This window comes from Musa acuminata, chromosome BXJ1-10 (genome assembly GCF_036884655.1).
Source record: "Musa acuminata AAA Group cultivar baxijiao chromosome BXJ1-10, Cavendish_Baxijiao_AAA, whole genome shotgun sequence".
Taxonomy (NCBI): Eukaryota; Viridiplantae; Streptophyta; class Magnoliopsida; order Zingiberales; family Musaceae; genus Musa; species Musa acuminata.
The window spans coordinates 26,473,981-26,485,242 of record NC_088336.1 but is presented as its reverse complement, the minus strand read 5'-3'; the positions used below and the strand labels follow the sequence as shown (position 1 = coordinate 26,485,242).

The window sequence follows — 11,262 nt, the reverse complement described above, 5'->3', positions numbered from 1 at the left end:
TGGCATGCTTTACTCGACGGTCATGCGTTTCGACTCTGCCACGCTGGTTTGGCTCCATTCTATGCAATTGCATTACATTTCATTGTCCTCGGTTCGTCCGTGTAGGGGGATAAAATTACAACCGGTTCGGTTCATTCTGGGATCATATCTCATCCACCGAAGAAAAGCACATAATAAAATTAAAAGGGCGAGAGCGTACTCGGTCGTGGGGAGAAGCGTCAAGAGCTTTTCCGAAACAAGTTATGAGAATTAGAGATTAAGATCAATTGGCTTTCATAGCTCAGTTGGTTAGAGCACCCGTTTAGTAAGCGGGAGGTCTTGAGTTCAAATCTCAATGAAAGCATTATATTGCTTGCTATTAGTTCCTTCTTTGTTATTTTTTTAACCTTTTAGCAGCGTTGAAGACTTCTAAAATAAAATTTCTAGCACTCAAAATTGAACACTTACTAATTTCTAGCACTCATCAAATAGCTTGCTATGTGCAAAAGGTATAGCTAATTAAATATATTAAGTAAAAATATAGGAGATGTAGCTTAGATGGTAAAACGCTCATTTAGCAATACGTTTACCATAATTTCGCATTAAACAGATTTTATCATAATTGGTATTCTTTTACTTGTAAATCTCTGTTAAAGAATTCACTTATGGTAAAACCTACTTCATAAGAAAATAGACGTCCTTGTATAATTCTGAAGAATAATTACTTCCATAAACTTGGGTTACTAACCTAATAACCTAAATAAAACAGACATTAAACTATGCCATCTGAAATGTGATTTGAAGGCTTATTTCTTCCAAAAGAGAGTCCAAGCATCCTGTAACCCAATGTGATTTGCAAAAACAATGCTGCTGTGATGATGTTCTCAACAAAACAAGTTTTGAGATGGTACATGGTGTGTGAATGAATGAATGGCTAGAGGCAGAATTATGTAACAATGGCATGAGATTTATAAACCAATTTAGAGATCCATGCGATCTTACTTTTATTATTTCTTCTTCTCAGATTGATCGTTTATGTTTAGGTCATCTCTATTCATTGTAGACAAATTTGGACAATGAACTGCATGATTGCTGGGAATTTGAAAGTTCAAGGAATATGCCCAGAGCAATCATCACTAGAAGATACACCATTCACCTTCAGATGCAAAGACCAAGTGGCAAATGCTAGTTTGAAGTAGAACATGTGAAAAACTTCTGGGGAAACTAGAAACTTACAGAACCCTCTGCAAGTTAAGACCTGAGCTAACCGAGGTACCTGAAGAACTTATTTCTGCTGGTTAACTTGTCTGAACTGTCTGCACTAGACTTATCGAGGTATCGAAGTGTGTGTTTTACCGAGTCATCTCTCCTGTGTTTTCCAACATTGACTTATACCGAACTAAAAAACCCTTGGATGCTGATCTGCTTTGAGGTGCCAGAGTTAGAGTATCATGCTGAACAATATACAAATCAAATCTACTTGATCTTAGTCAAACTGTATATGATGGATGCAGCACCTGGATTTAGTTAATAGAAAGTAGAAACATCATCAAGATATTGAAGCTAACCATAAGAAGATCAAGTTCTAGCATCTTCTGAAACATTTTAGACCATGCTGTTCTGACTTCAAACTGTTTTGCCGTAACAATCAAGTAGCATCGATTGAAACATAAAGAGTATGAATTTATGTGACAAGAATATACCCTTCCTGTACTTTTAATTATACACTTCAAGTTCATATACCAATTATGTGATACTAATACGACTTGCTACTTCATGGAAAGAATGACTATTGAAGCTACATGGTTTGCAGGACCATAAAAAGAGTGAACAGAAACTGCAATTAGTTAACGTTATCTAGTTGTCGTCACTAAGAAAACAATGAGCAGATCTCATTAATCTATTCTTAATGTGCACATACTTTGCACTAGAATTATGATGCTCATCATTTCTATCTAAGTATTACAGCCTTGATAAGTAGGTAAGCTTTGTAAAGGGAGACATCTCCATGTTTTTGTTGCGGTATCATCATTCGATCCTGTAAGTTTGCGCAAAGTGAAAGTTGCAAGTCCCTCCTTTTTAAAAGAAAAACACATTTAGTGCTTGATATGTGCTTATGACAATGATGCTCTTTCAATTCATTCTTCTTCCAATGTTCACTTTAACTAATGGCTTCTATTCAGTTTGAAATGTCACAACTATTAATCTTCTTGATTAGAAAACTGAACAACAGTTTTCTATAGATGATAGGATAAAATGAGAAGAATGTTTCTATATCATGCAAATGTATTGTTATTAAATAGAGAAGAACAAAGAGAGAAGTGCAAGAAATCTGATAACACAAAGACTTCTGTGGTAAATGAAAACATATGTGAGTAAAGACAGAGACGAGTTGACAATAGCAGAAGTAAATGAAAACAGCTGCAAAGAAACCCTAAGCAGGAAATGGAACAGACTGCAAAATCCAAGATAAGACGAACTGCCAAAATTGGAAGCACAACTAACCAATTTGATTTCTTTCCAAATTGACAGCAGGCCTGATGCAGGTTTGAATTCAAGGCACACCTCACATAAATAGTATTCCCAAGCTGCACCATGTCTATCGCTGCCTTGTCACTGGGTCAACCCATCTTTAACTTCTGTGCTTGGCCTTAAATTCCCAGTGATCATGTCAGACATTATCAACTTTTATAAATCTCTCTGCTAGTTCAGACAATTCGTCAAACATCTTTGTTTCTTCAATCTTGGCTGTTATCTATCAACCTGCTCATTGTGTACTCACACCAATTGATGAACAAAAGATCACCTGGCTCCTAGTCTCGTTACTCTTGAGTCCTTTTTGTTCCTGCACTAAAGAGGTTCTACCATAAACACTGATGGTCTGCAATTAGAACTTTGCTCTCATCATCTAGAATTGCTGCTAGAATCTCTCTTTGTTCTTGAGCTACCTAGACTACACAAACTAGAATAACTATATCAACTTGTCAAGTTTGTTATACTCTGGCTAATTCTATTTAGTTGACATGAGATAAATCTCATTCAACTTCACTTATAGAGCCATCCACAAGCAGAATCAAAGTCAACACCTACTTGATGGATGCTGATACCTAGCAAAAAGTCTGGAAATCCCTTAGCAGCCAAGATCTTTTGATGAAGACTGTGACTTCAAATCAATTGGATAGGCTCACCTATAGTATCTGAACTGCAGATTGGGAACAAAACCTATCAGAACCGGAGTGAGCTGCAACCCTAAAATGCCACAATTTCCCCTTGGAAGAGACCAAATTCTCATGACACAGGAACTCCCATGAGTACCACTTCTCGATCATGCGATCCGTATCATGAACAAAGACATCGGCGTTCGCACCCATGCGTGCAAGCCTGGCTGCTGTGTAGATCGTCCCCATCCTTCCTGGCGCCTCAGGTTGGTCTCCGCTCGGTCCATCGATTACAATCACATCCCATTTCCTCCCGTATACTGCCTCCGGAAGCCCCTTCAGTGCTAGCTTGCACCCAGATTCAGTGATCAGACCCACCTGCAGCCTGCAAGAAGGGTGCTTCCGGGCATGTTCAAGCAGCTCAAATCCTTTGCCAGCTTTCTCATGGTTCTTCACCAGGTAGATCCCGATCCCTTTGGGCAGCTGAGTCTTGAGCTTCTCTGAATCATCCTCCAGAAATATGGTAGTGCCTTCAGTATTCAGTGCAGCTAGGTCAAGAAACTGCGGCTTGAGCCCAAAGAAGAGAAGGTTGCAGGGGGCTCTCCTAGAGATAAGATTGGAGAGAAGCTGGTACTCCTTCGGGCCGAGTGCGTCCTCAGTAGGAAGAGAGTCATGGTGGCTAATCTTGTGGGATACATAAGGAGTCTCATACTCTGAGATGGTGGGTGCTAAGGTATAGAGCTTGAGGAAGGACAAGGCTGAGAAGATTACCAAGATGACGATGATGGCCTTCTTTGGGATCATCTTGTGCCTTTCCCTTGACCACCTTACCACCTCATTCATGGCTTTTGTATCTTTGTTGCAATCTCTTCGAGAGATGCTGCCCTTGTGTCTCCTGTGATTCTTCTTCTTCTTCTTTTTCCCTCCTGCTTCTTTGGTGGAGATGATTTCTACTGTTGAAGGTGTACTCTCTTGCCAAGCTGCCCCAAAGTTGACCAAATGGAACAGCCCACAATAATCAATGGTTGGTGATCATTTTCACTCCTTGAATTGGATTGGTGATCTGCAATGCGTTCTTTTATGTTGCACCCAAAAGACACATCTAGTTGGTCATTTCTTCAATATATATATATATATATATATGTATGTATATATTCTTGTATATGCATGTAAATATTTATTTGGGAATGATTGCTTACACATTTTGTGTAATATGTCATGTTAAATGAATTAAATTCTAATCCTTCATAAATTCGATTGATTAATGCTCTGATTCACAAGTTTGATGCTAATAAATGTGGGACCGAGTGTAGATTTGAGTGCAATGTCAGACAGATTAGCTCCCTAAATGGGCTGGGCTAAGAAGGTACCTTGGCCCAATTAGCCTGCTATTGTTCTCATCATCAAAAGTATCTGCAAGTTTATCGGATTCTGATCTGGATTCGGATCCACAATCCGGTTCGACTACATCCGCAGACGCAAGAAACTTAATCAGAACTGCCTAATTAGCACTTGGTTCGGTTAATATAGCAGCAAGAGGGACCCGATTGGCGAAGGGAAGTGGATCCCACGAGTTATTGAGTCACTAACTCGGACTACCGAGTCAATCCCACGCCACTTTACCAACCGAGTCATCTCGGAAACCCTTCTATCGTACGAGGGTCTCCTCCAAGCTTCGCCATGACCACCGTGGCTGTGGACGCGAAGCCCTCGCCGCCCGCTCCTCCGGCTAGCATCGTCGCCTCCGCGCCTCTCCATGGCGACGACGACGACCACGACGACCTCTACGGGCGCCTGAAGTCCCTGCAGCGCCAGCTGGAGTTCATCGAGATCCAGGATGAGAACGTGAAGGACGAGCAGAAGAATCTGAAGCGCCCCATGAGGAGATGAAGCGGATCCAGTCCGTGCCCCTCGTCGTTAGTATACCAGAACAACGCCACCGTCGGATCCCCCACCGGCTCCAACTACTACGTCCGGATCCTCAGCACCAACAACCGCGAGCTCCTCAAACCCTCGGCCTCCGTCGCCCTCCACCGCCACTCCAATGCCCTTGTCGACGTTCTCCCGCCCGAGGCAGGCAGCAGCATCTCCTTCCTAAGCCAGTCTGAGAAGCCCGTCTGTGGAGACTAAATTCATCTTTGGATAATGCTAAGATCCAGAAATGAAGAGGGGATTTGGTGAAGATGATATCCAGGCAAGGATTCAAGGAGCAATTTGCAGGGCATCACTTCCAGCCGCCTCTGTTTTTTTCTCCTTGTATCTTGTTGCAATTGTCTGCCAGCAGCTGTTCTATGTGTGTGAGCGCGTGTATATATCTCTTGATTCTGGGTCTAAATGAGCCTGAGCTACCAACAGTGGATGATTCAAGAGAAGGTATGTACCTTAAAAAGAAGAACAACCAGCTGCCTAATGGATAGAAATATTGTGATACAATGCTCATTGTTTATGTTTTGGTCCATCCCGAGAGGAAGCATGAAGAAGGAACCATCACAGGGATGTCCGAGTACGCATCATTTGACTCGAGGCATGAGGAAGACGAAGGATAGTAGGGACGCGCATGACAGCGTGAGACAGTGCGTAATGTACCAAACGATGGCTTTAGCCGGTGTAGACGTGTACGCCGACGGCGATGAGGAAGATGGTGATGAGGGCGAAGTAGATGACGGCGTGGACGAGGATGGAGACGCCGCTGGTCTGGAAGTTGCCGAACTCCACCAACCTCCCGCCCTTCCCCGGGATCTGGAACAGCAGCCCCGGCGAGAGCAGCACGAACAGCACCACCGCTACCACCACCGGCCCCCAGTCCGCCATCCTCTCTGTCGAGCGACCGTGTCGGCGGAGAGAGATCAGAGCAGGTGAGGAGAGAAAAGGGGAAGCCAAGGAGACAGCGAGGGGGAGACAGTGTCAGTGCTTCGCCTCGTGGTGAGTGCGCGATCCTCGAGATCGAGGTTCTCCCCCCCTTGTATTCTCCCCCCTCGCGATGACGCGGCGAAGTCGTTCGCCTGCGGTAGCGCGCTCGGAAAAATGTGCCCTTTTTATCGTTTTCTTTTATATTTGACTCAACTTATGATTTTTCATACTACTCGTCACGATTTAATTCGAATTATTTAACGCTTATAATACCTACCCTTAAAATTGTTTTAGTGCTAACAAAATTCTTGAATTAATAATATCTATTTATCGGAAAATATTAAATATATTTAATATTCATATATCTGCCTTTCATTATATCCTTATCTAACAATTAAATAAATAATGTCAATTTCTCGATTCAAATCAAACCCAATACTAATCCAATTCAACGCGGAAGGCTCTGTTGTCGTGCCCCGCGGAAGCGTATAACATAAACTAGGCCAGGAGCTGCACCGACTGTGAGTCAGCCCAACAACAAGAAGAGCCACGTTTGTCAGAGCACCTAATAATACATGCTTCCGGAAGAGCACCGGACGCCAATTAGGGTCCTTGTCAATCGAGTAATCGAGAGGTTTGCGGAGCCGATCTCGAGGGGGTTTCTTCTAGGGTTATTGACGGTCGAGGTACGGAAAATTTCCTTTCGGCCAGATCTTGTCCTTTTCTTCTCCTTATTGATCCCTCCTCTGATTTCCTTTTTCTTCTAAGATTGGCATTTGTCTGGCCTCAATACTTCTTGTGAGTGTTAACATAGGGTAACGAAATCTTGAATTTGTTGACAAGGTTGGTTCTGCCGCTCTGTGAATAATTTATGTGAGACGTCTTTCGATTCGGCCTACGTTATGTTTTCTCAAGAAACAGTTTCTTGAGACGTTCCATTTGTTCGTTTCAAAGATTTCACGAGGGAGCCATACTCCGTTCGGTCTCGTCTGTCGCGGTGCTTATCCTCAGGGAAAATAGTAGAAAACAATTTTGTCTGGTCTCATTCTTTAAGTGTTAACCTAGTGTTGCGAAATCTTGAATCAACAAGTGTGGCTCATAAGGTTTGATCTGCCGCTCTGTGATTAGTATCTGTGAGACATCTTTCGATTCGGCTTATGCCTTGGTTCTTTTTTCTTTTCTGGAGAAACCGTCTTTGATATGCTTCATATGTTCTTTTCAAAGATTTCATTACGGCGTCATAACTGCCCGTTCTTGTCTGCTGCACTTGGGTTTTCCTTCGAGTCTCATTCTCGAGTGTTTACCTAGGGCTGCAAAATCTTGAATTAAGAAGTGTGGTTTATAAGGTTGGATCTTTTGCCCTGATAATAATTTCTGCGAGTTTTCTTTTGATTTGCCTATGCCATAGTTATTTTTTTCAAAGTACCGTTTCTTGATATGTTTCATACGTTTGTTCCAAAGATCTCGTGATGGAGTTGTACTCTGTTCGTTCTTCTCTGCCACGCTTGTGATTTTGCAGTGAATAAAACATATAATATCCTTAGAGAAAACATGGAAAGAATCTCGTAGAGAGTTGTTGGATAATACTGTTGTTGACAATAATTTGTCTGGTCTCATTCTTTTAAGTGTTAACCCTATGTTAACCTAGGGTTTTGAAATCTTGAATTTACAAGTATGGTTCACAAGGTTGGATCTTCCGCTCTGTGAATAATTACTGTGGGATATCTCTCGAGTCAGCTTATGTATTAGTTTTTTTTTTTCTTTCTCAAGAAACCATTTATTGAGATGCCATATATTTCTTGTCTTCTTCGTGCATGATATTTTGAGAATAAAGCAGATGATGTTCTTAGGAAATATGTGGAAAAAGAGCCGTCGGACGTTAATAAAGTAGTTGCAAAAGTTTTGACCTAGATTTCAATTTATTTAGACAAGATGGTTTTTGGGTTGAAAGATTTTTTATTGATGAGAGAGAGAGAGAGAGAGAGAGAGAGAGAGAGAGAGAGAGAGAGAGAGGACAAGATGGTCGTAAGTAGTGTGGAAATTTTGGAATGTGAGTTGTATTTTCAACAAAAAGAAAACATATAAAATTTGTGAAGTTTTTTAAAACAAACATTCTCATATCCATAATAATAGACCTTAAACCATCAGAGAAGTTAGGATGAAGTTACAATCAAGTGTGACATCCCCATTTGACTTGAATCTCAAGGAGATCACATTATGCACGAACCATAATCTTCTCTAAGAGATATTTATGTATTTTTTTACATTTTCTCAAATATTTTTAGACATCTCTTGCAACATGATCAGTTATGACTTATCTTTATCTTGAATAATCATTATATTCTTTTTTGGCAAAAGAATATCAATTATGATTTTATAGTTCTACAAAAGGACCTGTGGAGGTCGTTATACAAAAGAGATGACAGTTCATGGGGGAATGAATCCATCCATATGAGAGAGTTTGTCTATCCTAGCTGTTATAGCGGCCCAATGAGCTGCTTAGTTACATTCTTGAGAATAATGTATAACTGTGTATGAGATAAAGTGCTTCAATAGCTCCTTGATATCCACAATAGTATGTGAGATGGATCATGATGACTCTTTTGTTGTGGTGCGTATAGATGTGTGATGGTTCTTGCAATTGCTGATTCCAGTCCCATTTTAACTAGGGACATTGTTGTAATTTTAGTTAATGTCTAACAAAAGTAAGATATCGGATTATAGTTAGCTGCCTCCTCTATATGTACCTCATCACTGTTTCCTCCTTATCATCATCATCGCGAGTCACACAGCTTAACTATGGAAAAGATTTGAAGATAACAGAGGGGTATCACCTACGAGGGACATTGGTAGGGATTTATGTATAATGTTTTCTCTCTTGATTGCATCTGAGTTCCACACCATATTGAATTAGTGGGATGCAATCAAAAGTGAAAACATATTAAAAAGGTTCTTTCTTTATATTTTTTATATAAGATATATCATTATAGAACAACCATATCATGGTACTTGTAACCTATCGAAATCGTAGAATTTGAATATGTTTCATGTAATTCTAATACCATGATAAGAAAAAAATTAAATTCAAGATAAGATCAAAGGAAATGGATCACTATCAATCTTTCTCTTAGACGTGCCTTTTTGTCTGCTTCACCCTTTTCCGTAGCCATCTTTCCATTGAAACAATGGTCGAGGCAAGGGTGATGAGATATATATAGTGGTAGTTAACTCTGTTTTTAGTTCCTTTTTACTTAGAGATTAACTCAGATTATAAAAATACCCCTACTTAGAATTTGGGGATAACATCAAGGATTTAGATCGTAGTCTGTTATGATCCTTTGATGGACATGCTTATTTTATCCTCTAGTATTTTCATTGGCAAAGATACTTGGGTGTCAAGAAACTTTTGATCTTTTATGGTAATCTTTTATTATTTTTTATCTTTATGATACTTGAACTGAATAGTTATATTTCTTAGTGTTGATGTACTCTGTAAGGTCCTTATCTTCACGTAGTATACTTCTTCCATTTATCAATGCATGAAGATGATATAGACAAAGATAGGCTTCAGGAGATTGTAGTGCATAAAGAAAAGATGGAATCACCACATTTAGTATATTCTAAACAAAGGCACATCTAATTAAGAAGAATGATCGATATATAAGACTGTCATAAAAACAGCTCATTGTTTAGTTTGGATGGTGTATGGGATTTTATGGAAATTCCGTAAGGTAAAAATCTTTTTCATTAAATGACAAGGTTCTGTCTTCTGAGGCAACATCACAATGAAAAATGGAAACAAAAGATAATCAAACAAAGTGTTTACTGATGGTTTTTCTATAGCTTTCTTGATCTCGGCTCGAGAAGTTTAGACTCCCCTCAGATATTGAGAAAAAAAAATATATAACACTCAAAAGATGAGGAATCGGTTCTAATTTTTTTTCTTGTTTGTCCAGGAACTTTTGGGTGATTAAAGGATCATGGCCAAGCATCATCCTGATCTCATCATGTGTCGGAAGCAGCCAGGGATAGCCATCGGCCGTTTGTGTGAGAAATGTGATGGGAAGTGTGTCATCTGTGACTCTTATGTTCGCCCATGCACCCTTGTACGTGTGTGTGACGAGTGCAACTATGGATCATTCCAGGGAAGGTGTGTAATATGTGGTGGAGTCGGGATATCTGATGCTTACTATTGCAAAGAATGCACTCAGCAGGAAAAAGATCGTGATGGGTGTCCCAAGATTGTTAATTTGGGAAGTGCCAAGACCGATCTGTTCTATGAACGTAAAAAGTATGGATTTAAGAAAAGATGATCCATATCCAATTTTCATATGATGATTAGCATTATAATGAGACTGCTGAATTCAAAACCCCTGTAGTAGTTTAAATATATTAGTGCTGCCAAAGTTGGTGGCAGTCCGTTTCAACATTTCCTAGTTCTCATATAAGTAGAATGTACTGGAGAATTAAAGAAGCAATGCAAAATTGTAAAGACCACACGATCTTCTTGCCATCACGGAGTTGTATTGAATAGCCTCCATGCTTCAGAAAAGGTTCATTCTACTTTCTGATATCAACTATAGTTGTGTTGTGATTTCATTATTGATCTGACTTGGATGTTGTCAGGGATATGAATGATAGAAATGTTAATAATGCTGCATTGGCGTTTCCCGTTCATTGCCCCTGATATTTCTCTCATGGATTCATCTTCTCTTTGACACTCCAACAGAATGAATTGAAACCATTTTCTTCCGTCTGCTATGATGATTTCAACTTCCATTCCTGTTCTCTAGATCTGATTCATATCTGTCACAGGGTCTTATATTAAACTGGGAAAAAGCTACTTCATTTCGTTGATTACTGGGTTTTGACTTAGAACAGTTCATCGTGCAGCAATCTGCTATAGCATCAAAGATGGAGAGCTACAAGTATACACTTCCCGCTGATGCAACAGAAAACTCCACCTGCTTAAAATATTGCACCAGGTCCAACTTGAAAAGAGAATCATTTTTATAAGGCACAAGTGGTTACACCACACTAACTACATCTTCCAGCTACAATCTTTACTGCAAATATTGCAGATCATGGAAAGCTAATTGTGAAAGAGTTGGCTTCTCTATTTATCAGACTTCTGGATGAAGTTATTCTAGTAAGTTCAATCAGGACCAGCAACCAGGTTAAACAGAGATTCCACCATTTGTGTTTAGTAGATTATTGGAGTACAAAATGGAGTCTCCATGCTTTAAGGAGAGAGAGTTATGTGGGCAGAGTTGTC

At 40.0% G+C, this 11,262-nt stretch overlaps 3 protein-coding genes and 1 non-coding gene across 8 annotated transcripts; 2 read left to right on the top strand and 2 right to left on the bottom strand.

The window, feature by feature from the left end:
- Positions 1–269: 269 nt before the first annotated feature.
- Positions 270–343, top strand: TRNAT-AGU (transfer RNA threonine (anticodon AGU)). Its single transcript has one exon. It is a non-coding gene; the product is annotated as a tRNA-Thr (tRNA).
- Positions 344–2,301: 1,958 nt separating this feature from the next.
- On the bottom strand, positions 2,302–4,163 carry LOC135595817 (glucuronoxylan 4-O-methyltransferase 1-like). The gene has a single exon (XM_065087217.1). The coding sequence runs from the start codon at positions 3,978–3,980 to the stop codon at positions 3,168–3,170; it is 813 nt and encodes a 270-aa protein (XP_064943289.1). The 5' UTR covers positions 3,981–4,163; the 3' UTR covers positions 2,302–3,167.
- A 1,356-nt stretch (positions 4,164–5,519) lies between these two features.
- Positions 5,520–6,168, bottom strand: LOC135595816 (uncharacterized). Its single transcript, XM_065087216.1, has one exon. It carries the CDS (start codon positions 5,946–5,948, stop codon positions 5,736–5,738), a length of 213 nt encoding a protein of 70 aa, XP_064943288.1. The 5' UTR covers positions 5,949–6,168; the 3' UTR covers positions 5,520–5,735.
- Positions 6,169–6,525: 357 nt separating this feature from the next.
- Positions 6,526–10,564, top strand: LOC103968466 (PHD finger-like domain-containing protein 5A). Of its 5 annotated transcripts, none has more exons than XM_009381697.3 (2): positions 6,526–6,673; positions 9,944–10,564. In XM_009381697.3, the coding sequence occupies exon 2, from the start codon at positions 9,968–9,970 to the stop codon at positions 10,298–10,300; it is 333 nt and encodes a 110-aa protein (XP_009379972.1). In that variant the 5' UTR covers positions 6,526–6,673; positions 9,944–9,967; the 3' UTR covers positions 10,301–10,564. The 5 variants fall into 5 exon arrangements, with proteins under 5 accessions (XP_009379972.1, XP_009379973.1, XP_064943287.1 ...); XM_009381698.3 differs by lacking the exon at positions 6,526–6,673 and adding an exon at positions 6,680–6,830; XM_065087215.1 differs by lacking the exon at positions 6,526–6,673 and adding an exon at positions 6,762–6,785.
- Positions 10,565–11,262: the final 698 nt, after the last annotated feature.

Bases quoted from the DNA above. Each gene is read 5' to 3' on its own strand.
- LOC135595816 (XM_065087216.1), bottom strand. From the start codon at position 5,948: ATGGCGGACTGGGGGCCGGTGGTGGTAGCGGTGGTGCTGTTCGTGCTG.
- LOC135595817 (XM_065087217.1), bottom strand. From the start codon at position 3,980: ATGAATGAGGTGGTAAGGTGGTCAAGGGAAAGGCACAAGATGATCCCA.
- LOC103968466 (XM_009381697.3), top strand. From the start codon at position 9,968: ATGGCCAAGCATCATCCTGATCTCATCATGTGTCGGAAGCAGCCAGGG.